We start from the raw sequence: 27045 nt of genomic DNA, 5'->3' as shown, positions 1-27045 counted from the left end.
AATACAAAATTTTAACTTTTAAGATTTTTTTTGGGGGAGGGGGGGGGGGGGGGGGTTGGACCTAGAGTTTCCCCTCATCTATCCATTGTAATAGCCGCCAATTGGTTTCATAATCTATTGTTGTTGGGTGGATTAGTTAAAGTACTTGCAAGAAAGTTTGACTAGCAATTGAACACATGCGAGAAATGATACTATACAATGCCGCCACATGCATCCATATATCCATATATATACAGCCCCATTCCGGAGATTTCATGGGCCCTAGGCGAAATGAGAAAAAATGACCCTTTTAATTGAATATGCTTGTGTGCTTGTGGGCCCTTTTTTTTAATAGAATAAGATTGGAGCTTTTGGGTTTGTATGTATTTTTTACTGATTGAGGCCCATTGTACAACTAAAAAAAATTATTTTCATATAATAATAGCAATAAAAATAAAAAAATTGGGGCCCCATTCTGCCCTGGGCCCTAGGCGGTTGCACCCCTCGCCTATGCCCAGGGCCGGGCCTGTATATATATATATATATATATATATATATATATATATATATATATATTTGTAACTGACTAACTGTATCTGTATGGACCAAAGCTTCTTTGAACGATAACTCCTATTTTGTCTATTTTATTCTTCACATGCATGCATCTTTAACCGAGCTAGCTAGCTACGACAAATTAATAAACTAATACTGCAACCTGCATTTTTTTTTACTTGGATTTAAATCAAAATCTTAGCGATATAGATTAAGTCTGTTTGTCTCCTAAATAGGTCGAATTCAACTCAAGATTTCGAGAGAATTGAATACGTTGATTCGGAGCGAACGTATATTGATGCATGGAGGGGAAAATACATCATTTTGGTATGCATTTAATCATTAATTCAACAAGTAGAAAAAATATTCATTGATTTTGGTAAAAGAGTACAAATGTGTAAGATTTGTCTTCTAAATGCAAATTTGATAATTTAAGTAATTTGAAACACTACAAAATATTCGAGTTCTAGTGACGTAATTTTCGTCTCAAAACCCCGTATATTCCGTCGTAAACTTGTAGTTGTAACAAAAAAGCGACTGGATGAGGAAGACACTAAAAAGGGGTTGCGAAATTTCGTAACGACAAAATTAACTTTCCATCACAAGTCTTACGACGGACTTGCCACGAAAAAGTAATAGCAGCCTCAAAATTGGAAGTGACAACACTAGGAGTGCAGAAAGAAGCAAGGAGGGCTCCAGTGTGCTCACAAATCACTCATCCACTGGGCACCATGCTGCGTCTGTGAATCGTAAGATCCATCAGAGTTCAACTTCACCCATAGAGACTTCGGGGGAGGGGGGCAGCGCACCATAGTGGAGTGAAGAGTCCTCCTCACGAGGGAAGGAGGGGGCTAGTGGCATGAAGTCAACTGGGGCAGCATATCCTCGCCAGTGAGTATTGGTGAGTTTTCCTGCCGCAGCAAGTAGACGTAGATGATGAGTAACCAACCAACTCACATGAGAAGCATGAAAAGGAATAGTCCTGTGCTTACGGCTATTCGTTCTTTTCTGTTCAAAGGAACCGCATAATCAAATAAGGAATCAGAAATGAAATATGCCTCTTGGCCTCCCTGGGGAAGGCGCGCCTCCAGTGACCTAGTCTACGTGCAATATTGGTACTCATGTGAAAGCTATGCACATAAGAAAACAAAGAATCAAGACAATCAAAGCAGCCTCACTCCACATGAACACTAGGCAAAGTGAAGAGAAGAAGAATTCAAGCTAATTTCATATTTAGTGTTACGACGGAAATAGCTATCTCTACATATTTTAATTATATATTGCATTTTTTTAATTACCTTGCGACAGATATTTCTATCGTAACATAAATTATTTTTAATCCTGCGCTCTCCTTAATCCGGGGAGAATTCACCATTCAAAATCTCTGCAATTCTAGAGCCTCTAGCTCAATTTTCTATCGCTGACGTGACAATATAATTCCACATCACTTATTTTATTTTAAAAAACACAAAATCTAACATTTCTCTACCCCAATTCCCAAAACCTAAAATCAATTCCCCTTCTTCCATCTCTCACATCCGATTCTCCCCTCCCCGCCGCCGCAATCTGCCCTACTGCGCCCCGCCCCTCCACCGCCACGATCTGCTTCGCCGGACCACCTTCAAACCTGAAACCCTAATCTAGCGCGCCTCCACAATGTGCACACACTTGCGCCCCTCTTCTTCTCTCCTCTGAGGCGCGACCAGACCCCGTCGCATCTCATTCGGCCACCGTCGCGTCGCCCCGCTCGCCGTCACGCCGCGCTGCGCCGTCGCGACCAGAGCAGTCCGCCAGTTGCGCGCTTGGAGCAGGGGATGATACAGTCAGGTAGGATTCTAATTGTTAGATTTAATTGTTGGATTTATTTCAATGGCAGTGGGTAACTAATGGGGGCTGATTTTCGATTTAATTGTTGGTTGGATATAATTGTTGGATTTTCGAAAGATGGGTGTTAATGGGTCAGCCCCTTTTATGCTGTTTCTCCTTGCTCTCTAGCTGTTCGACGAAATGTCTGAATGACGATTGTGTTGATGATGCCTATTGGGTTATTGTGTTATTTAATCTATCTTTTTCTGTACAAGTTCAATCTGGTGGCTGCTCTAAGCATTAGTATAACTCGTGTTTGAAGTGGCGATGCATTTTTTTTGTTTCTCACATAAATTTTGGAGTGTAGATAGGTTTGATTTTATTAGTCTGTTCTGAATAATTAACATAACTCAAGGAAGTTCTGTATTACTGTCAGGTTTATGCTGAGTTGGCTTCAAAGTATCGTGTTCAAGTTTTCAAGACTTTGAAGATCAAAGTGGGGAAGAACTTGACATCTGATATTGAAGTTCTTAAAGCTATACGCACAGTCCATTCTGATTGTTTGTTCATTTTAGATGCTAATGAAGGTTATAGCTCTGAGGAAACCATTCAAGTTCTCCAAAAATTACACGGTAACAAAGTAATTCTGAATGTGTGCATTCATGCCAAGGCTGCGTGAACTTGCATTAGTAGTAAATATATGTTTCTTCTACCTGCGTATATTCTTGGAAAGATCTCAGTTTCCTTCTCTTTTCTGGCAGAAATGGAGGTAATGCCTATTCTTTTTGAACAGCCAGTTCACAGAGATGATTGGAAGGGTTTTGGTCATGTTAGTCACGTTGCAAAAACCAAGTACGGGGTATCTGTTGTTGCTGATGAAAGTTGTCAATGGGTCAGCCCCTTTTCTACTTGTAGTTGTGTTGCATGGATGATTCTTTTGGGCTATCTGATATTATTTTTCTTTGCTTATAGTTGGTACTAAAAAATGATGCTATTTTGATGCCAAAAAATATCTTCCTGGATTGATGTCATTTTATCCAACGGTTTGCTTCAAAAGGATGACTATATTATGATTTTTGTTTATGGAAATCGAATCACCAAAGTAGGTTGATTCTGCAAAACCAACATATTAGATCATCTGCTTTGCCATTTGCTGGGTCAGATCTGGTCCTAAGCCCTTCACAGTGGAGCAGTCATGTTGTTGGTTTGTCCTTCATCTTATACAGCTATTCTTTTATTTTTATGTATGTTCTGATCATACTTGCAATTGTGTGCTTGAGCTTCTGTAATCAGGCTCAGCCATGTCAAGGATATCATTATAAAGCATATACAATATTATGATATTGGCTGTAAGTAAGCGATTGCTTTACTTCCCTGTTTTGTCGTGGCTGAGATCTCCGAGCACATCACCAACAAAGTCTTCGAGCACTGCATAAAAAGGTAAATGCTTGCGGGCTGGCTACAATAATGTTCCTTTGACTAATAGTGTTTTTAGTTCACTGGCGGGCTGGCTAATTGAGTGTTCTTTCATACTTTGCACCTAATTGTGTGATTCGTGAAAATTTCTCAATCTTTTGTGACAATTGCAATATGAATGGTGACAATAGCGAATGATTTAAAATGATATTTCCATGCATATTTATGTGGAGTAGTGATTTGAGGAATATATTATTTCTAGATATGCTATAATTCATGAGTTTATTTGTATGGTGATGCTAATATGTAGTAAGGTGATGTATTTGAGCTCTACATCTCTTTATTTAGCCAAGCCATGAATTTTGTTTAGTTGAAGCAAGACATGCCTTGCTGTCAATTCTTGGCTGGAGTGGACAGAGTGTTGCGGGATACTTTTGGGGGTGTTCCCGTGGTTCAAATCAGTTGAAATTTTTACAGTAATAACTTTATTACGAGTAGTAAATATTTGCAAAATTTCAGCTAAATCCGAGACCCTTAGATATGTCAAATTAGTTTCTGAAAAGTACTGCACGAAGCAACGAAGTTCAGTGGCAGATTCTGCCTTTTGTGATATAATTTCGTATACACTTGATATATTATATTTTTGTAACTTTCTACTAAAGATAGACTTTAATAGCTTTCTAAAAAGGTAAATCTTGCGTTTTTCTTTGAAGTAGTTGATTTTATATGATTTTTCAAAGTTAGAATTCAAATGTATATGGTTCTTAAACTTGTGAGTAATAATTAGTTGAAATTCTAAACTACTAAATTTGGATTGAGGCTTTATTTTCTTTTAACTTTTATTTTATTCTCACTTTTTGGAATTGATCGAGTGAGATATAATGCAATGTTTTGGTTTTCTGAACCTCTTGGATTTTGATTGTGGAACTCAACTTTAGCTATGTGTAATGATTCAAGAATGATTTATTTGACTGAATGTAATCTCTATTAGTATTTTTGCTTTGATAAAGTTTTGTGATCTCTGCTCTGATTCATGTTGAAATGAACCGATGTGATTCTGATTTTCAATGGTCAGGAATCTATGGAGAGATTTCTCTAACATGGTTCTTTGAAGATTCTCACTATACCGATATTCTGAAATTTCGAATTTTGTAAACAATCTTTGTGTAATTGTATATATGGGTTTAGATATCTCTACTGATTTGTATCCCTTTGAGCTTAGTTGCATTTTATCATAATTATTTATGTTTGCATATTGCATAGCATTTTACATTTATGACAAGCCATGCCAAATGCCAAGAGGAATCCCAATCCCATAGCCTTTTTTCTGGAGAAAAAGATAGTTTGCACTTGCGCACACACAAAAATGCAAATCGGAATGAATATTTAAATTGTGTGGAATTAGAGCATGTTGATATAGGGGATAACATTGAAGCAAATATGGATGGTTAGACATCATATGGTTATATGTGTATTACCAAATCAAATATAGCTTCTCTAATTGATATAATTTTTCTGCAGGGGTTATGGAATGCAAAATCGTCCATGTTTTTGCTAAAGCATTTTGTTTATCTGTGTAAAGCATTGAACTACAGTTGATAGTTGATTGGACTACAGTTGATAGTTGAGTAGTTTTTTAGTTAGATTTGTTGTTATGGTGTATTAGTCTTTGAGGTAAGTTTTGTAATTATTGCAACTGAACTACAGTTTATAGAGGATTTTGAAGGTTCTCTATTACAAGTTAGATTACTTGTAGAGCTCATAGATTAAATTTGGTCGTCTCTTTTATCTTTTTGTTGTGGGGAAGGTTGGCTACTATTTTATTGGTGAATTATGAATTTATAATATATATAAAATATATTTTAAATAAAAAATTAAAATGTATTTTTGACGTATCGTATCATGTTTTTTGGAAAAATGACGTATTTACGTCCCCGTATCATTTTCATATTACGTATTCGTTCCCAGGCTTCATCGAATTATTATATTATTCAATTAATATTTATCGTTATTTTCAAGCCTCGCGGGTATCCGACGGGTAGTGGGTGACGGATATCTGGCGGGTGGCGGGTTGGTGGATACCCAACGGGTGGCGGGTATCCGCGAGTCGTGTGTATGGGTGGCAAATAGTAGTGTACAAGAAGTTGAAATTTTCTCTAAAATTGCTGTAATTTCGTGGTGATTTATTTGTTGGGTGGTTTATTGCATTTGTTGGGTGTTTGATTGCAGGATGTCGACGCCGAGAAGTAGCAGTGCTCCTACCTCTCAAGCCTCAGCGGGTATCTGCGGATCGCGAGTATGGGTGGCAAATATCTGCGGATCGCGAGTATGGGTGGCAAATAGTAGTGGGTGACAAATAATTTTTTTGAATATACGTTTCAAAGTCATGTTAAGGATGAAAGTCATTTTTAATTTATTTTTTTATTTTAGTTTGATGTGTTACGTAAACCTATATCATATTAACAGCTTTTTTAGTGAATAATCTCCATAATTTATAAATATATTAAAAAATAATTTTTACATTTTTTTATATATAAATTATAACATCAAATGATACCCGTCGAATTTCGACGGGTTACACACTAGTACATATAATAGCTGGAATTGCAAGATAAAGCATTACAATCGGCCAGTTTTATTCTTATAATTATTTAATTATTAGTTTACTACTAATTATAACAGAACTTAGAAAATAAAATATAGTAGGATTATAATTTCTTAAAATTGAATTCTTCTTTGTTGAGGGATCAAAGAGACACAAATAATTGTAGGGCAATAAATTGAAAAAATTGCAAAAGAGCCCAAAAATAATGAAATTCTTCAAAACAACCCTAAACGCACCCGATTCGTGAGGTGGGCACACCCGATTTGCGAATCCATTTTTTTTTTTTTTTAATCTTTTGGGGGGATTCGCCATGTGGCGAATCCCGTGCAAATTCCACGCGAATCGCACCCGCACTCTACGCGTATCTGATATTGCAATGTGCTATTTTTTGAAGAATCCGTGCATCATATATAACGACTCATGTTATAGATCTACTGTTGCAAAAAGAATTTTTTTTTGTAGTAAAAGTAGGATCATAATTTTTATAAAAATGGACATTTTCAATATAAACATTATCAATGTGAGCTTTTTAATTCATCTCCATAACATTCACTAATAAAACGAAATTGAAATGGTCCATATTCAACTAATATGGTTATACTTTTCAATATGTGCACGTTGCAAGGCTGACGCTAACAAAATATGTATCATCCAGACAACCGACAATGTTGAAAGAAAGAATTACCGTTTCTCTCTCCCACTCTCTCATCTATATTTCTAATTTTGTATACTTGAGTATGAAAAACAATATAAATCGAAGCGTGGTGACATATTAGTAGTTTAGAAGGAACTTAATTACAACGCAAAAATTTAAACATTAATTTAGAAAAGAATGTATATATATATCCGAACGAATAATTTCTTTGTTCACGAGAAAACAAATAGTACAATATTACACACTGGCCCTATTATTACTCTCACCACTCCAACGAAAGAATAACAAATCAATTAACATTACAATAATTAATAGAATATGCAAATTAAGTAAACAAAAAATAATAATTTTCGAGAAGTAATTAAGCCTCCCAAAGAAAATTAGAGGCAGCGAAGTAGTTTAATTTCCTGCTCCTGGGCTTGGACCAGATTTCTTGATTCCCTCAAGAGTTAAAGCTCTATTGGGTGCGGCATGGCCTTCGCCGCCGCTACTCGGCCCGCCGGTCTTCACAGCCTCCACGTACAAATCATCCAAAACTTTCATGATCTCCATTTCTATGGAGCTCTGAGGTTTCAGCAAACGCGCTTCGTTACCAAAAACGATACAACTGAGAAGAACAAGAAGAAGAAGACTCGAGAAAAATGTGGCACCTTTCGCCATTACTAAGGAAATTTAATTTTGCAAAATCTTGAATTTTACTTCGAAGATTTGGAAGATGAGAGTTCGGTGATGATTTTTGTTGATGTTGGAGAAGATGTGGTTTTTTCCGGCCTATTTATAGAATGCATGCATGCAGGAAATTAAAAAGGTGGTGTGAAATGGAAATTTTGACTGTAATTTCCAATTTATGAAAAGGGTTTGGTTTTTGTAGTATGGTTCATGCTTGGTGCCGGCTATGCGTGGAATTTTTCTCAAGGGAATTAAATTTTAGGAATGGATTTAGGGGACACAAGAGTGTTAGGAATGAGAGTCCAACTTTGATTGTGAAAATTCAAATTACTTGTGTAATTAGTCCACAACATAAGTGGGATATTGAATTGAATATTTTGGTCAATGTTTAGAACTTTTTGTGACTTCCGTGATATTGCTTTCCAATTCACATTTTTAGGCTTAAAGTGCTCGACGTAATGGCCTACGTATTATATAGTGATTTTTGCTTAGTGCTCAACAATTAAATGAATCGCCTTCCTTTGTCATGTACTAGCTAAGAAGGATACGATACGGCGTCATTTGATGTAATTATCCAGTGCGAAATGCGTGAAATTTTAAGGGACATTTATCTTTAAAAATTAATTTTGATAGATAAAAATAATAAAATTAATCTATTATTTCTTTCGGAACGTTTAGACATCCAAAATTCTCAGCCCGATTTCATTTATTCCTCTGATATTCTCGGTTGCACAAGGTTCTTACTTTTTATTTTATTTTTAAATTAAATTTATTGTGTCAAAAACTCACCATGACATGTAGAAAATGATTATTTCCTTAAAAAATTATGTTTTCTTATGGAAATGAATTTGCCTCTTTTTCATGGTAAAATGAGTTATAAAGAATTCATATAGTCAATTTCGTATTACATCATAAAAAGGCCATATAGAGTAATCGACAGAAAATCGATAAAAATATGAGAACAGACAAAAGGCTAGCCAGTAAGGGGTATATATTGTATATATGACCGAAATAAGATTTTTTCAGAGTATAATTGACGTGAAAAATTCGGTTTCGCTCTTTATTTATAATGTCATATAATGTCCGAATAATCTCTCAAAAAAGAAATAATGTGGAAATTTCCTCTCAAGAAAAATAATAATGTGGAAATTGGTTGAAAGTTAAAACGTATTTCCTCCGTCCCACGAAGCTTGAGCAAGTTCCTTTTGGCACAAGTTTTAAGAAGTTGATATTTTGTTTGTTAAGTATGGTAGGTGAAAGAGTGTAAATGTAAATAAAGAGTAAATTTTTTATTATATAAAGAAACTGCTCAAATTTTATTGACAACCTGAAAAGGAAAACTGCTCAAGCTTGAGTGAGATAGAGAGAGTAATAAAGTTCAGGCTGAGAGTGTAATTTTCGCAAAATAAAAAAATGTAGGAAATCCATAGCGCTTTAATGGTCTTGTTGTTTAGATTTGGATTAAGATGATCTGAAATTAAACGATTATTGGGCTGGATAGAAGGCTTATTTCAAAGCCTCCACTCCTTAGGAAAACCATAATTAGTTACTTTGAGAAAATAATTCATTGCAGCCCAATACAATCCATCACAATCTTCGATAAAATTCCCCTGATTATCATTAATCAGGACGTGCACTTATTAATTGTATTTTGAGTTGATGCAATGATTATAGGTTAAATAACTCGAACTTAAAAAAAAAAACTCGAGTTTAGTGTTTAATCATCGTACGGACTTTGATTTTTAACATGTTTTATAAGTCGTTTAATAATGACAATTTTTTTATTTATTGACAATTTATTAATAATGATAACATATAAATTACTGAATAACAAATTCTTATTCTACATATGACTTATAAATTTTTTATTAAAATTATTTAATTATTAATTTTTTTTTTCTTTTCTCATTTTACATATTCGTCCATTTTTTGTCATTGTGACGTGATATAAATATACTCACTTGGCATACATGACATAAATATACTCACTTGCTATAAGTATGCTTGCATGACATAAATATGACTGTGTGAAAAAATAGAACTGACGTTGTATTGTAGTTGGATGGAAACGACATCGTTTCAGGACCAAAGTTTGACTGGAAAATGAGAAAATAATAATAATAATAATAATAATAATAATAATAATAATAATAATAATAATAATAATAATAACAAAAATTTTAAAATTCACGTACAAAATGAGAATTTGTTGAAAGTTTAGTAATTTATATGCAATTAACTCTAAAATAAATATGCCTACAACTTTATAATAAATTTGACTGAAAATTAGGGTAGCATGGAAAAAAACCACAATTACTTTTCGCCATTGCAAAATTTCGAATGTATCTATTTTGCTCCAAAATTAAAAGTGGTATGATTATTAAAATGGTTTATAAAATGTTTCTAAAATAGAAAAATGGGTCAAAGTTTGCAAATTCTCTAAGACAATGTACCTTCATTAGAGTGATCAGTGATACCGCATCTTTGCGAAAGAAAATTTTAATGATTAACATAAAAAAAAGGGGAACATATGAACATCCCAATAATGTCAGAAATCAAGAACTCTCCAGAGAAAAATTTAATCATTAACATAAAAGAACAAATAAACATCTCAATAATGTTAGGAAACAAGAACTCAATAATTTTAAAATAATTTTTATTATTATTATTATTATTATTATTATTATTATTATTATTATTATTATTATTATTATTATTATTATTTCCTACTTTTTTGATGAATGATGATAACTCAAATCTCCAACCAACCTAGTGATAAAAAAAGGGTTTTGCCAAATGAACAATGTAATTTGTATGTTCAACTATAGAATTGTGTGTAGCTCAAATAGAGACTACAACTAGAATTACTTTTCCACTCATACTAAGCTTATAATTATATTTTACCTAAATTTACCATAATCATACTTTTTTGTTTTGAGGTGTACCATAATCATACTTAGACGAGTATGAAAGAGAGGATTCAGCACGGTAAATATAATTAACTTAATTAGAAACGAGGATCAATCATTACAGTGGTAGATTCATAATAATACACCAAACCACAAATATTACAAGCAGTTATGCGTCGGTTAAAACATCATTAAATAATTAAAGAAAAATAGGAAAAAAGAAAAGGGCACAGAAATTAACTTCAGATAATCAATCACCGAGATCAATCGGAATGAATTCAAATCACCAATTTCTCATTTGCTTCGGTGATTGAAACTCATCTTCTCGAAGTACTTAATCGAGAGCAAGGAAAGCGAGAGATTCACTTCATCCTTCCCCCACCGCGCCTTCAACCTCGCCGCCCCAGGCGGCGGCGCCGGAGCTAGAGGAAGGCAAGGCCACGGGGAAGCAGCAGCAGCAGCAGCAGCAGCAAGCGGCGCTGAAGACGAAGAAGAGGAAGCCGGCTTCAGCAGCGGCCAGAGATGGCTCGAGTAGAGGCGGCGGAATCCACCGAGCGCCGAGACGACGGCGCGTAGCTGCGTCGGGCTGCGGTGGTAATGCCTCGTGCAGATCAGCTCCCAGATCCGCTCGTCGTGAGCCGTCCGCCGCCACTGCCGGCTGACAGAGGCCGCCTTGGCCAGGGTGGGGCCGTCGTCGACGCGGCGGAGCACCTCGTATAGAAGATTCTCGTCCAGCAGCACCGCCTCCGCCTCCTTCGACATCTCTCCTACTTCGTCTTCTTCGCTGGATTGTTTGATCTTCTTGTTCGCGTCTTTGTCACCGGTGGCAGCGGATTCTCCGCCGCCGGCAGCGGTGGAGTCGGATTCTTCGTCGGCGAGGGGGCGCTTCATCGCTGGATCGGAGAATTGTGGATGAGGATTGCGGATTTGAGGGTTTTGTTAATTGGGGGGAAATTGACGAGCAAGAAGGAATTTCGTGAATTGGGTGTTATCAATGAGGTCAGGATCGGAAATTAATGCCTTTTGGTGTTATTAATATGAAATGACGCCTTTAACCTTTTCGTATAAAATTCTAAACTATAGTATTTGGTCTCAATATCTAAGTGATGATGTCTAAAGAACCCAAGAAGTTTCTCAAATGTGAGTCAAGCCAATACTATTTGTGTGGCATTAAGCAAATACACCCACTTTTGATACAAAGAGTGTAAAAATAATTAGTTTAATAAAAACATTCATTCTATCAAATTTAATGCATACTGATAAAATTATCTATCAATAAAAGATTGACATTGAATCACATGTGGGAATCTGTTGTATTTTGGCTGGTATTTACTTGTGCTTATAAGTGATGTATTTTGTCGAAATATTGTAGCTTTTCATTACTAGAAAAATGACCTTTTACTATATTAAATTTGTGACACTTATCATTATCTCTCTTCTTTTTTGCTGTAATCATTGTTATCTGTCTCCTTGCCCTCCGCAAAACAGAGAGGTCCATGCTCATTGGCATCATATAAAACATCGGAGGCATTAGCATGTATGCCTTCTCTCCGCACTGATACATAAATTCTGTTTTTTCTTTTTTCTGGTGACATGTATGTAGTGATGATCGATAGTGAAATTATTTGCCTAACGGATATGTCTGGATTGCAGAAATGTGCCTTAAAAAATAAGAATACCAAGTACATACCGTTTTGATAATGCTATGCTTGCCTCGAGAAATCTGACCGCTACATGGATGTGAGTTTATTTACTAAATCATATAGTATTAATTTCTTTCTTAAGAATTCATTTAGATGTATAACTTATATATGTATATGTTAGAACCGGGTACACGATCGAGATATTACAAAATAAATATTTTGAGATATTACAACTCAAAATAATTGAAAATATTACAAAGAAAATAATTTGAGAAATTACAACTCAAATAATTGTATACAACTGAAATATACTGTATAAATAAATTATACGTATAAACTAAGTCGAGTCGAGATGAATCTCTTCCCGCAAGAAGATTATCGCCCCGGTAGTGCTCTTCGGTTTGGCGTATCTTCCCCAAAGGTAAAACGACTTCGTCTCGGCGGATGTAGCACCACAATCCGGCGAGCTCCGGCGAACTGAATAAGGATCGAAAACTGAGCTAGAGGTGGAATGCAGAATGCAGACTATTTTGTGAGTTGTGAGTTGTGAGTTTTCAGAGTGAATTCTAAAGCTCACCACACACCCATATTTATAGGTGTTAAACCGAGTGTGAACGGATCGGCAGTCAACTCCGGCGGCTGCGGTAGGTGGCCGCAATCGTTGAACGCAGAAGTTGAAACAGTCAATTCCGGCGGCTGCGGTAGGTGGCCGCAATCGTTGAACGCAGAAGTTGAAACTGATTTTCCCTCTTCAACATCCAAACTTTGACATACAATATCTCACTCACCGGAAATCGGTTTTGAGACTTCAAGTATATCACGTTGATCTACTCGAGATGTAGATTAACATCCAATTATTATTTTAATTAAATAATAAATATTTAATTAAATAATAATTTTCAGATTTGGCATAAAACCATATTTCCAACAATCCCCCACATGAGTGAGAAATCAGTATGCGTATGTATGCAGACATTTAGCTCAGTCTTCTTAAGAAACAACATTGCTTTTGGAAAGGTAGCTTGTGGCTTTGAACCTGCCATAGTCAATATTATCGAGTATACCGGCGGCCTAGTGGATTGTGTTCCTTGAACTAGTCCTCCTCGGTGTATACTTAGTCAACAATATTGACACAATATTGCTTCAATCCTTATTCGTTCTCACGTTTGTGTCCATTACAGGCCTTGGAACACCTCTTTGGATTCATAAGTGTTTCAATCGAAGCGGCCCCACTTCACACTTACATAGGTGACTCTTAACTCAAGTATCCTGCTATACTTGTCCTCTTCGAGGAGTTCTAGAGTCATTAAAAGTCAAAGACTTAACCTCACCACGTGCAGGTTTCCGAACACTCACTGTTCTACAAGGAATAGGCAATTCGAGTGTTCAACACACGGATTTTCATAGCTTAGTTGTCCCATTGAACCAAGTTCTTGGGATCCTCCAGTCATCATGGTTGGGTTGCCACTATGATTATCCTTAATTTGTGGACTTCAAACCCATTCCCCCTAACAGTTTATACATCTGATCTCGATGGATACTTTTTGTCAAAGGATCCGCTATGTTATCAATTGATCTTGTATAATCAATTGTGATAACTCCACTAGTGATCAGATGTCTCACGGTATTATGACGTCGACGAATATGTCTCGACTTACCGTTATACAAATGGTTTTGTGCTCGTCCGATAGCAGCTTGACTATCACAATGAATTATTACGGACGACACAGGTTTCGACCAACATGGAATATCCTCGAGGAAATTTTTAAGCCACTCGGCTTCTTCACCAGCTTTATCCAAAGCTATGAATTCTGATTCCATGGTCGATCTAGCAATACATGTTTGCTTCTTGGATTTCCAAGACACAGCACCACCCCCCACAGTGAATACATAACCGCTCGTTGAAAACGAGTCTTTGGCATCAGATATCCAATTTGCATCACAGTACCCTTCAAGTACAGAGGGTTCCCTAGTATAATGAATCGCATAGTTTTGAGTATATTTCAAATATCTCAAAACCCTTTCAAGAGCTTTCCAATGTTCATTACTAGGGTTAGCTGTAAAGCTGCTCAACTTGTTGACCGAGCATGCTATATCGGGACGAGTGCAATTTGTTAGATACAACAAGCTCCCAATAATCTTCGCATATTCTATCGCGTCAACAGGTTCTCCTTTGTGTACACTCAAATGCACACTAGGTTCCCATGGTGTCTTAGCTATTGGCTTGTCAAAAGCGTTGAATTTCTTTAACACTTTCTCAACGTAGTGAGATTGTGTTATAATAATACCATCAGGTCTTCTTAGAATTTTAATTCCAAGGATAACATCAGCTAAGCCCATATCTTTCATGCTAAAATTTTTACTTAGCATGCCTTTGGTTTCTTGAATCACTCGGGAATTACTTCCCATGATGAGCATGTCATCTACATAAAGACAAACAATAACATATCCGTTATTAGAATTCTTAATGTAGACACATTTATCGCACTCATTGATTCTGAATCCATTTGACAACATTACACTGTCAAATTTTAAATGCCATTGAAGCGGTGCTTGCTTCAACCCATATAAAGACCTTTGAAGTTTGCATACTTTGTGCTCTTGCCCAGGTACTACAAACCCTTCAGGTTGCTTCATATATATTTCATCTTCCAACTCGCCATACAAGAACGCAGTTTTCACATCCATTTGGTGAATCTCGAGATTGTGCAAGGCAGCAATAGCGAGAAGCATCCGAATAGATGTTAGTCTGGTCACAGGTGAATAGGTATCGAAGAAATCGTACCCTTCTTTCTGCCTGAAACCTTGAACGACAAGTCGGGCTTTGTACTTATCTATAGTACCATCAGATTTGTACTTCTTCTTTAGGATCCATTTGCATCCTAAAGCTTTACTTCCAGGTGGTAGATCCACTAACACCCAAGTATGATTCTGCATAATGGAATCAATCTCAATATCGATGGCTTCTTTCCAGAGAGCTGCATCTGAGCCAGACATAGCTTCTTTAATCGTCACCGGTTCGCCATCTAGCATCAAGACAACATAATCCGGTCCATAGACATTAGCTTTTCTAACTCGTTCCCCACGTCTCGGTTCTACATCCATAGGTTTAGACCTTGGTCTTTTCCTATTAGGTGGTACATGATTAGAACCCGTGGCATCATCTACTTGAGTAGAATTACTAGCTACTTCCATAGGTTTAGAACCTGTAGCATCACCATCAACTCCATCATTAGAGTTCGATGTACCTTTATCCTTGTTAGGATAGATATTTTCAAAGAATATAGCATTCCTTGATTCTATCGTTGTCCCAACATGTATATCAGGTATCTCCGATCTGTGCACTATAAAACGATAGGCACTGCTATTAAGTGCATAACCAATGAAGATACAATCCACCGTTTTAGGTCCTATTGTAACTTGCTTTGGTAAAGGCACTTCTACCTTGGCTAAACACCCCCACACTTTGAGGTATTTATACGAAGGTTTCCTTCCTTTCCATAGCTCATAGGGAGTTACATCTTTCCCTTTGAGTGGAATCTTGTTCAAGATATAGTTGGCCGTTAAGACAGCTTCCCCCCACATGTTCTGGGGTAATCCTGAACTAATCAACAAGGCATTCATCATCTCCTTAAGAGTTCGATTCTTGCGTTCAGCAACGCCGTTAGATTGTGGTGAATAAGGAGCCGTCGTTTGATGGATTATACCACTTTCGTTGCATAATTCAGCAAACGGAGCTACATATTCTCCACCTCTATCACTTCGAACCATCTTAATTCGACATCCAAGTTGATTCTCGGCTTCATTTTTGAAGTTTATAAAAGCTTCAATAGCCTCATCTTTACTTTTCAATAAGTAAAGGTAACAATACTTTGTGCAATCGTCTATAAAGGTGATAAAGTACTTCTTGCCACCTCTAGTTTGCACGAACTTTAAATCACAAACATCGGTGTGAATAAGTTCCAAAGGTTGAGTGCTCCTTTTTACCGATTTAAACGGTAACTTAGCCATTTTGGCTTCAATACAAACTTCACATTTTTCTTGTGAGTTGTATTCATCAACTTTTAGTAAATTCATTTTTACTAATCTCTTTATAGCATTTAGATTAACATGTCCAAGTCTACAATGCCATAAATCAGAACACTCAATCAAGTAAGCAGAAGAGGTTGATGCATCTTTATTGATTTTAGCCTTGGCAGGCTTACAAGCTCTTACACCAAGTTTGAAAAGTCCTTCGGAGGCATAGCCTTTCCCTAGGAACTTTCCCCACTTGCGTATTACAACATAGTCAGATTTGAAAAACAATTCAAAATCCTTATTCGTAAGCCTAAAGCCCGAAATTAAATTCTTTCGGACAGTTGGAACGTGTAATACGTCTTTTAATGTGATCTCCACGCCCGACGTGAGTTGAAGAATCACATCTCCCATGCCAAGGACTTGGGATGTCCGCTCGCTAGCCTCCATTATCGTTTTGTTTTCCACTTCCTTGTAGTTGTGGAACAACTCACGATTTATGCATATATGGACGGTAGCGCCGGTATCCACGAACCAAGCGTTCGGGTTGTCCACATGATTCACCTCGGAGATCATGGCAGCAAAGTCATCGTGGTTCCAATCGTCGAAGTCCTTCTCGACGTTGTTCACGTTGCTCTTTGCCTTCTTCCGCTTCGGCTTGCGGCAATCTTTAGCCATGTGACCTTGTTTGTCACAATTAAAACATACACCATCAAACTTTGATGGTTGACTACCGCCTTGTTTCCCTTTACCCTTATTATTAGGGTTAGGGCGACCACGTTTATTGGAGGGACCGCCTTTCTCGGTGAGATTGGCCTTTGCCTCCATCGGAGCTTTTCCCTTTTGATCACGACTTCTCACGTGATCCTCCATTTGAAGCTTGGATATTAATATCGGCACGGACATCTCCGAGCGCTCATGCTTCAAAAGGTTTTGAAATTTCCTCCAACTAGGAGGTAATTTCTCTATGATGATTGCAACGAGCAATGCATCCGCCAAGGGCATCCCTTCGGCTTGAACCTCATGTGAAAGATTTTGGAATTCTTCCACTTGGTCCATCAATGGCCGGGAGTCGACCATTTTGTATTCCAACCATTTGGCGACAATATACTTGGTAGTATTTGCCTTGTCCACTTGATATTTCAAATCAAGGGCCTCCCACAATTGTTTCGCGGTTTCATGAACCTTGAAAACACGGTAGAGCCGTTCGTCCAGAGACATGAGAACGGTGTTACGGCACAAGTAGTCGCCGCGGCACCAGTTCAAATATCCGGCAAGAATTTCTTGGCTCGTCTCCCCTTCACTCGGGGTTGGAGGTTTATCCTCCATCAAGAATCCGGCAAACCCCACGGTTGTGAGGTAGAATAGCATCTTTTCTTGCCAATATTTAAAATTCTTGCCCGAGAACGTTGATGGTTTCTCAGCAAGACCAATAGTTCTGGATGTTTGCAATGGGGCCATGGTTGACGTTGAAGCGCCCATTGATGCAAACGAGGAAAACATTGACGACGTGGTTGAACCGATGGTTGCAGAGGTGGTGGCGCCGTCCATATTGACGTCGGTGTGAGCCATTTCTCGAACGTGTATCAACGGCAGAGAAATAATCTTCTTGCGATTGTTAGAACCGGGTACACGATCGAGATATTACAAAATAAATATTTTGAGATATTACAACTCAAAATAATTGAAAATATTACAAAGAAAATAATTTGAGAAATTACAACTCAAATAATTGTATACAACTGAAATATACTGTATAAATAAATTATACGTATAAACTAAGTCGAGTCGAGATGAATCTCTTCCCGCAAGAAGATTATCGCCCCGGTAGTGCTCTTCGGTTTGGCGTATCTTCCCCAAAGGTAAAACGACTTCGTCTCGGCGGATGTAGCACCACAATCCGGCGAGCTCCGGCGAACTGAATAAGGATCGAAAACTGAGCTAGAGGTGGAATGCAGAATGCAGACTATTTTGTGAGTTGTGAGTTGTGAGTTTTCAGAGTGAATTCTAAAGCTCACCACACACCCATATTTATAGGTGTTAAACCGAGTGTGAACGGATCGGCAGTCAACTCCGGCGGCTGCGGTAGGTGGCCGCAATCGTTGAACGCAGAAGTTGAAACAGTCAATTCCGGCGGCTGCGGTAGGTGGCCGCAATCGTTGAACGCAGAAGTTGAAACTGATTTTCCCTCTTCAACATCCAAACTTTGACATACAATATCTCACTCACCGGAAATCGGTTTTGAGACTTCAAGTATATCACGTTGATCTACTCGAGATGTAGATTAACATCCAATTATTATTTTAATTAAATAATAAATATTTAATTAAATAATAATTTTCAGATTTGGCATAAAACCATATTTCCAACAGTATATATTAAAATTTGGATAATTGAAAATGGAATTGAAGGAGCGTTTTCCGTGGTGCAGTTCTTTGTGTACGCTTATTACTACTTCACAGCTAAGAGCATCTCCAGCCCGAGCTTGGAGTGCCAGCTTGAGTCGACACCAATGGAGGGGTGGCGGGCTGGAGTGCCTCCTTGGCTCGAGGGTGGCATCATGCTTCGTGCCTCAGCATGAAGAAGAGAGAAGAAGGCGCGTGTTTCACACGCGTTAATTTTTTTTAAAAAAAATCTGAATTACATCTGTTATTGTTCAAACCGTAATTTTTTTTTTCTTTTTTCTTCTTTTGACGGTTGCAGCTTTCTTTTTTTTCCACTAATTTTTCTTCTATAAATACTACCCTTTCTCTTCTTGTTTTTCAGATATTCTACAATCTCTCTACAATTTCTCTACACTCTCTCTAAATTTCATCTCAATTTCAAGCAATGGAGGAAAGTTTTGATGATTTTTTCAAGAAGTATTCTTAAGACGCGGCCTTTCCGACTACCAACCCGATGATGGGGTTCACTCCTTTCTTCCAAGCGTCCAACGCATTAGAGGTGGGCAACGTTTCACTCCCGGCGAACCCACCCCTGTTGCCGACGAAGTGAAGCCGAAGGCTACAAAGGGATCCCGTAGTGGCTACACCTCCACCGAGTCGAAGCTCATATGCATGTTGTGGGTGGAGGCTACCCACAACTCCATAGTGGGAGATGCTCAAAGGGCTATTGAATCTTGGGGTAGCATCACGGAAAAATACAACGCGAGAAGGTCACCGGGACTTATTTATCGTGAGCTGCGGCTTATCAAATCACACTTTCAACGAGTTCAAAAGAGTGTTAAAGCTTGGGAGGCGATAAGCGATATAGGACAAGTGCAAAGGCAACTGGGGAAGCGAGATGAGCGACGACCAAATCAGTGAAGCCGCACAAGAAATCTACGAGTCCAACCATAGAGCTCGATTCAAGTACCTCAAATGTTAGCACATTTTGCGTGAATGTCAAAACTTCGCATCTCAAGGTGAGGATGTTCATTCCTCCAAGAAGTCGAAGGGATCCGACGGAGCGGCCGCTACAACATCTTCGGAGCCGAGCATCACGACGCGAACCTAAGGCCAGAAGGTGGCGAAGCGCGACAAAGAAAAAGGAAAGAATGAGGAATCATCGTCGGACAAGTCAGCGTACTATATGGCACTTGAACACGTCGCCGAGAGCATGAAGGAACATGCCATTCAAACTAGTTCTATCGCCGAGGCAAAATTCAAAAAAGTCGACGTGCGAGCTAAAGAAGTCGAGGCGAGGCTGCGAGAAGCCGAAGTATGAAGGGAGGAGCTCGATTACAAAATTCTCAACACAGACACTTCGGGTATGTCTGAGGCTCAATTGGCATTGCACAATAGCATGCTCCAGGACGTGATGAGGCACAAAAGATTGATTTAAATTTATGTAATTTTTATTTTATTTTAATTATTTAAATTTATGTAATCTTTATTTTATTTTAATTAATGAAATGTTGAATGTTTAATTTAAATGAAATGTTGAAATTTAAATTAAAAGAGTAAAAAATGAGATTAATTGGAAATGGGGATTTTAGTGTCACTTAAGCGCCAATACACTTGAGAGGGGTGGCGCTAAGATGGGGACCAACAATTAGCGTCACCCCTAAGCGCCAAGGGTTGGAGATGCTCTAAGAACAATGTGACAAAGGATGGAGTTAAGGAAGATGATGTGTACCTTATTACTTCACAACTAATAACAATGTGACACAGGATGAAGTTAAGGCAAATGATGAAATGAAGCCAATCGTGGAAGTAGCTTGTACGTAACTTATTGTGTTTCGATGGGATATCAATTTACATTATAATTTATAAGTAGATACTATAAAAATAGTTTTACATTTGGATAGGATTGTGCTATTTGAAATCGTTGAATATGGTTGAGTATGACATCGATGCGGCTACTATGGTCAATCATCTACACCCATGTGTATTTGTACCCGTCCCAAATAAAATTAAAACATAGTAATTTTATTACTCATCTTAATCAAACTTGTATAACATTACTCATTAATTACCTAAACACATTTGAATGTATAAATATAATTATTACAATAATTAATATCCATCGCATGTAACACCCACATATTTGTAAGACTAGAATGGGCCTATAAATGTGTATAAAATGCAAATTGCTTTTTAGCAATCTCGTTCTTAGTTTGTTGGAATTCTTGAATTTAAATCTTTTATTCAGACAAGATCAATATCCGAACTAAGAGATAATTAGGCACGTATTAAAGTTAAATTAAGAGTTTACTTGACATTGTAGAGTGAACGTGCATATCAATTTGGGAGTTAACAAGATTCTTTCTCATCTCTTTTATAGATTAGACATAGTCCACAATAATAGTATAAAATTTAGACCGACGCCTATATAATCAAGTGCCGATCACATATAATTATTTTATTCGTATTTACTTTTCTTGAATGATTTGAAAATTGTTACACAAGAACTACAAAGATTGATGTCTCTATGAATGAAATAACGGCTTTATAAAAGATTGGTGTCTTTATTCGAAAGCTTTGTATCTCTTCTAGTCTATAATATTTTTGTTATTTTGCTTTGCACAAGGAATAAGTACTCTTTATTTATATAACAAACAAACTAAAACATAAACAAAACAGAATGCAACCCCCATTCATAAGAAAAGCTTGTAAACCCAAATTCATTCGAATATTGAAGAAAAATCAATTTTGTCATAGAGAAGAATTATCAATCAAAATTAAAGCGTTGGGAATTAATCAATCAATCAAAATTATCTACGTTAGTGACATTTTTCTATATAGGTCTTACCAAAATCGCAAAGCTAGCTCAACAGTGGACATTATATTGTCCATTGTTAAATTTGCTAGCGATTAGATTTAGAGTCGAAATATATATGTCGTTATCGTTGTTCGTAGATATTTTTATAGTGTGAGTTCCTTAAAGATACCATCTACTTCTATTTCTAGATCCGAAATCAAGGATGCATCAAATTTCTAGAAATAATGTGACTTTGTGGGTTTGATATAAAAAGTTGAGATTTTACAGCAATACTAGCACAATTAACTTTGCAGCAAAGAATTGAAGAAATATTTGAAAACTAGTTTAGTAAACTAAAAGAAGGAAATGTGAGAGATTCCATTCAGATGGCCACGCTGCGAAACTCGGCCTTATCATGGTCATCTCCATTTGGGACCAACTCAACCGCCGCGACGCTGCTCCGGCCACCGTTCCTCCCCTTATACCGCTGCGCAACGCACACATACACCAAGAAGTTGGCGGCACTGATCCCGGCGAGAGTCCAGTAGAAATAATCGAGGCGGCTCTTGTTCAAATCATTCCGGAGCCAGCCCTTGGTGACCCCGCCCGTAGCTCCCTCGATGATCTTAACAATGGCGGTGCTGAGCCAGCTCCCGATCCCGATCTCGCTCAAGAACATGGCGCTGCTTATGCTCCTCGTCCCGTCCGTCGCCTCGTCGTAGAAGAACTCCAGCTGCCCCACGTACGTGAACACCTCCGCCAACCCGATGAGAAAGAACTGCGGGAAAAGCCAGAAAACGCTCAACTTCTCGGGCGACTCATCCCTCCGCTTCTTCTCCACCAGCGCCTCCGAGATCATGGCGAAGATGGAGACGAAGAGGCCGATCCCCATCCGCTGCAGCGACGTTATGCCCCTCGGGTGACCCGTCTTGGACCGGAGAAACGGGACCACCAGCTTCTCGTACAGGGGGACCACCAGCAGGGCGTTGAGGACGGCGAAGACGGGGCTCGAGCTCGCCGGAATCTCGATCGTGCCGATTCTCCGGTCGGTGGTGCCGGCCTGGATGATGAAGTAGGTGGAGAGCTGCGCGAAGGAGATCGCTAAAGCTATGGTTGAAGCCCAAATGGGAAGGATTCTCACAAAGGATTTGAACTCCTCAACTTGCGTCACACTGCAGATTCTCCACCGGTTCCTCGTGTCGCAATCCTGTTCCGTTATGACAGCAGCTTTGTCCAAGAAGCTGATCAACACAAATGCAAGAATCGTTTTGAAACTTCGAAACGCAAATACATAACACATAGCACAAACAAACTGGATGAAATATTACAGACCTATACTGTTTGGTGTGATCGAGCTTCCGTGCACCAAAAATGTCGGATTCTTTGGTCTTAACCTCGTAAAGATGATGAGCCTCCACGACACCAACTCCTCTAACATGATTTCTAAGTGCAACCAGCATAACTTGCAGGAATCTGGTGAAGGCGCTGCCCATGGGCTTCTGGTATCGATATTTCATGAATCCGGCGGCCAAGATGAGCATGGAGATGATCATGGCTGCGGTGGGGACTCCGAATCCCCAAATCCATCCAAACTCATCTTGTATGTACACCATGAGCGTGATCCCCACAAGTGCTCCCATGTTGATGGCGAAGAAGAACCAGTTGAAGAAGGCGTACTTCTTCTGGGCTTCGTTGCTGTCGGATTCATCAAACTGATCCGCCCCGAATGAGGACACGCACGGCTTGATGCCCCCCGTGCCCACGGCTATGAGCGCCAGCGAGCAGTACAGGAACGCCGTCTGCCTCCTCGTTGATGGAACGCATGGTCTCTGGCTGCACCGAGGCGGCCTCAGGCTGTCTATGGATGCTGAGAGTGTTAACATCACCATTCCCTAATATTCAACAATCAAAACAGAGTGAACAAATGTGCAAAACAATTACTCTAATAAATAAATTCTTACCACTGCATAGATACCGGAGAAGATGATGATGGTCCTGAAACGGCCTAGATAGGCGTCTGCGAGGAAAGCTCCGAGCAGCGTCAGAACGTATGCAGCTCCGATCCAATCAGTGACATGAGTGGCTGCATCTGGGAATGGCTGATGCATCTCTCTCACTAGATAAGCCACCATGTTCACAGCAACTGCAAAGAATGCCAGTCTCTCTGCAACCTCATTCACTGCATGAAATGTACATACTTTATTATGATCATATCATTAGGTGATTTTTGAAAGAAAATTAAACAGTTCATGGCAAGAACCTATTATGAATGGGGAGGCTTTCCATCCTCCAGTAGCTTGTTTACTTGCAATCCTCCCTTTATAATCCACGCAGCCATTCGAAACCAACGCCAATTCTGTCGCTTCTTCCTACAAAATTTCGTATAATTAGGAACATATTTACAAACAAAATCAATGTGAAGAATTTGTTGATGATGTTCACCTTCATGTTCGTTTCGGAGAACACACTGAATGATCGCTGTTTTACGGTTGTAATTTCCATGAAGATGATGAGCTACTGTGTGATGTATGTGTATGGACTTTGTATCATCTTTTATAATCCAAGTTTTTTGAGAAATTATATTTAATAAGTGTACCTTTTGACTAGTATGCTTAGGCGGCAACATATATATCATTAAATTAAATAATGTTGCAGGATATATATTATAAGGGCAAAGGAATATATTATGGATGTTATTGGTGAGGTGCTTGCTTCATCAGTCCATTTGTTTGTAGCCAGCTGATGCAGTCAAACTGTGCCGTCCTGGCATACATGAAGGAAATTTTATGCTTTAAATTTAAGGATGTAATAAGCTAAGTAATCAAGAAGATGATTTGCCAGATATGCTGCATGTCATATTTAACCGGCGATCATAGTATATAATTAACTAGTTTGTACCCGTCGAAATGTGATGGATATCACTTTATGTTAGTACTCGTTCCCTCTCCAAAAGATTAATTTGTTCTATTTTTTTAGGGATGTCTCCAAAATATTTATTACGATCTACTTATTTTCTATTTTTGTACATAATCACACTATCAACTTTACAATTACAATCCTTATCAAATAGGAGTATAAGAGCATCCGCAATGGGGTTACTTGATAGTGGTTGTGTTATTGAGTAGGTAGTGCTGCATTGGGGTTACTTGATAACATTAGTTTTGATTTTTATGTTTTTCATTTAAATTTAATTGCATAATTTAAATAACATATTTTTCTAATAGTTAAATACGCCATTAAACATAAAATTTTAAAACACCTAAAACTTAAAAAAAAATTACATAAAAATTAAAAACACCTAAAACATCATAAAAAACCATCATTAAAATTACATAATTAAAATCCTAGTCTACACCACGAAGCCTGAGCACGTCGGCGACCATGGACGCGTGCAATGCCCTTTGTGCGTCGTATCCGCGTTCAGGAGCTGCATATCGAGCTCCCTCTCCTTGATATCGTTCCTCCGCTGGTACTGGGCGGTGAATGCCCTCATCTGCTGGTCGGACCTGTCCAACCTCTCCACTATTTCCGGTGGAGGATCCGAGCTCGTATGCGACGCTGATGCCTTCCCTTTCCCCTTTGCCGCCTTCGCCGCCTTGTTGCCAATGGGCCGGGAAGAAGAGATCTCCTCGCCCGACGCCGAAGTGGTGAAGCCGCCCTCTTCCGTAGTCTTTGTCCTCTTGGAGGCATGCACGTCTCCAAGGAGGTACATCAACATGAACTTGGGATTGTTCCGGAGAACTTTCCACGGGTTCCAAAAATTGAATACGGCCTTCTGTGGGCTTCGAGCCTTGAAGAGGATTTGGGCCTTGTCACGAAGCATATCATCCGAATGACCGGAGGGCCAATTGTTGCGCGTCTCCACCCAAATAGCTTCCCAGAGACGCACATCCGCCGCTACTCGAGCCCAGTGGCCTTGAAGTTGCCGGATCTTAAGGTCGACGCCGAGGATGGGGTTCACACGTGCGCGGATCCGGCCCCAATACGCCTCCCCCTTCTGATCCGTGCCACGGATGGCATCGTTGGTCTCCTCCGCCCAAATTTGGACGATGAGATCCGTATGCTCGGGAAGGTAAGTATGACGGATCCTTCCTTCCTTATCGTGCTTGATTTTGGTGGCCATTTCTAGGGATGGCAGTGGATCTTGGACCCGGTCCAGATCCGTGGATCCACATCCCTTTTTACGGATTTGGATCTCAATTTTTTGGACCCGACGGATCTGGATCTGGATCTCAGTTTTGAAAACGGATCTGGATCTGGATCTTGAAATTTTAGATCCGGATCCGGCCCAATCCGACCCGTGGATCCATATATATATATTTTATATTTTATATTTAGTTTACTAATAATATTAATTAAATTAAAAATAATAAATAAATTATATTCAAAAGAATAAAAACTAAAAGTAATTAGATAAAAGAATTTTGTGTTATATTTTTCATGATGGAAATTAGATGTTGTTGATTTTATGATTTTTTTTAATTTAATTTAAAAATAGTAGATCCATGGATCTGGACCCGTGGACCCGCGGATCTGACGGATCTGGATTTGGATCCAAAATTTTCAGATCCACGGATCTGGATCTAGTATATGAAAACGGATCTGGATCTGGTATTGGCCAGACCCGATCCAGATCCGGCCTGTTGCCATCCCAAGCCATTTCCTTCCTCCGACCGCCCTTCTTTGGTTGGGAGGCACTCTGCTGTGCACTGACCGATTCCTCCTCGGGCGGGGTCTCCTCCAAGTTGATTCCTCCCATATCGGGATGGTAATCGAAGGAGAGATCGGGGCACCAATTTGGATAGTAGAAAGGGTTGTGTGGATCCATGAAGGAAGAAAATTCTTGAAGAGAAATGGAGGAGAAGAAAATTGGAGAAGAAGAGGTGTGAAGAAAAATGGAGAAGATGGGGTTTTTTAAAGAGGAGAAGAAAAAAAAATTAGAAACGGTCGGTCAAAGCACAAATATCGAGGCAAAGCAGTCAAAATTCGAATTTAAATTCGAATTTCTCTATTTTTTTTAATTAGGGCGCGTGCATTGCACGCGCCTTCCATCTCCCCCCCTTCGAGCATACTCGAAGACTCGAGTATTGCTCGAGTACCGCCCCCCCGCAACGCACCTACTCGAAGGCAACGCCTTACTCGAGTAGGCACTCGAGTAAGTCGTTGCCGATGCTCTAATTTTTGTACATGACTCCATCATCAAATAACTTTTTACCATCTTTTGTTAAAACTTATGTCATTTTCGTTGGGGCAAACTTTTCAGGAACAAAGAGAGTATAATTTATTAGTAGAAATTATAAAAGTAATTTTATACTACTTAAGTAGTTTTTATTTTTTAGAATCATTGGTTGTGGTTAGAGCTATCAAGTAGGCGGGGTCGGGCCAGCCTGGCCCACAGAGCTTTCAAATTATTCTGGGTAGAACAAACTGGACGGTTGGGCCAAACCCGCCTAATAACTTTTTTTCCCCAGAAGTGATTTAAAAAAATAAACTAAATTAAATCGTCTTACATCAAAACAAATCATCAATTCACAAATATAATTAAAAACAAAATAAGAATCGTAAATCATACCATTGTAAGTCAAAACACAACGAAAAATAAATGAAAATCAACAT

The 27045-nt window shown here is 38.6% G+C and overlaps 2 protein-coding genes and 3 long non-coding RNA genes across 6 annotated transcripts; 1 reads left to right on the top strand and 4 right to left on the bottom strand.

Moving 5' to 3' along the window:
- Positions 1 to 1900: 1900 nt before the first annotated feature.
- Positions 1901 to 6125, top strand: LOC131010774 (uncharacterized). 2 transcript variants are annotated; one of them, XR_009096658.1, is made up of 3 exons: positions 1901 to 2358; positions 2774 to 3777; positions 5983 to 6125. It is a non-coding gene; the product is annotated as an uncharacterized LOC131010774 (long non-coding RNA). The 2 variants fall into 2 exon arrangements; XR_009096657.1 differs by lacking the exon at positions 5983 to 6125 and adding an exon at positions 5275 to 5968.
- Positions 6126 to 10661: 4536 nt separating this feature from the next.
- Positions 10662 to 11728, bottom strand: LOC131010771 (F-box protein GID2). The gene has a single exon (XM_057938437.1). The coding sequence runs from the start codon at positions 11480 to 11482 to the stop codon at positions 10886 to 10888; it is 597 nt and encodes a 198-aa protein (XP_057794420.1). The 5' UTR covers positions 11483 to 11728; the 3' UTR covers positions 10662 to 10885.
- Positions 11729 to 12435: 707 nt separating this feature from the next.
- LOC131010773 (uncharacterized) lies at positions 12436 to 13189 on the bottom strand. The gene is made up of 2 exons (XR_009096656.1): positions 12819 to 13189; positions 12436 to 12711 (listed from the first exon to the last, which is right to left on the bottom strand). It is a non-coding gene; the product is annotated as an uncharacterized LOC131010773 (long non-coding RNA).
- A 4701-nt stretch (positions 13190 to 17890) lies between these two features.
- Positions 17891 to 18615, bottom strand: LOC131010772 (uncharacterized). The gene is made up of 2 exons (XR_009096655.1): positions 18274 to 18615; positions 17891 to 18166 (listed from the first exon to the last, which is right to left on the bottom strand). It is a non-coding gene; the product is annotated as an uncharacterized LOC131010772 (long non-coding RNA).
- A 3047-nt stretch (positions 18616 to 21662) lies between these two features.
- LOC131010770 (protein NRT1/ PTR FAMILY 8.2-like) lies at positions 21663 to 23966 on the bottom strand. The gene is made up of 5 exons (XM_057938436.1): positions 23872 to 23966; positions 23690 to 23798; positions 23391 to 23608; positions 22762 to 23321; positions 21663 to 22670 (listed from the first exon to the last, which is right to left on the bottom strand). Exons 1-5 carry the CDS (start codon positions 23929 to 23931, stop codon positions 21812 to 21814), a joined length of 1806 nt encoding a protein of 601 aa, XP_057794419.1. The 5' UTR covers positions 23932 to 23966; the 3' UTR covers positions 21663 to 21811.
- Positions 23967 to 27045: the final 3079 nt, after the last annotated feature.

This window comes from Salvia miltiorrhiza, chromosome 2 (assembly GCF_028751815.1).
Source record: "Salvia miltiorrhiza cultivar Shanhuang (shh) chromosome 2, IMPLAD_Smil_shh, whole genome shotgun sequence".
NCBI lineage: Eukaryota > Viridiplantae > Streptophyta > Magnoliopsida > Lamiales > Lamiaceae > Salvia > Salvia miltiorrhiza.
Note: the sequence above shows the minus strand (reverse complement) of the source record. Positions and strands in the feature narration are given on the sequence as shown.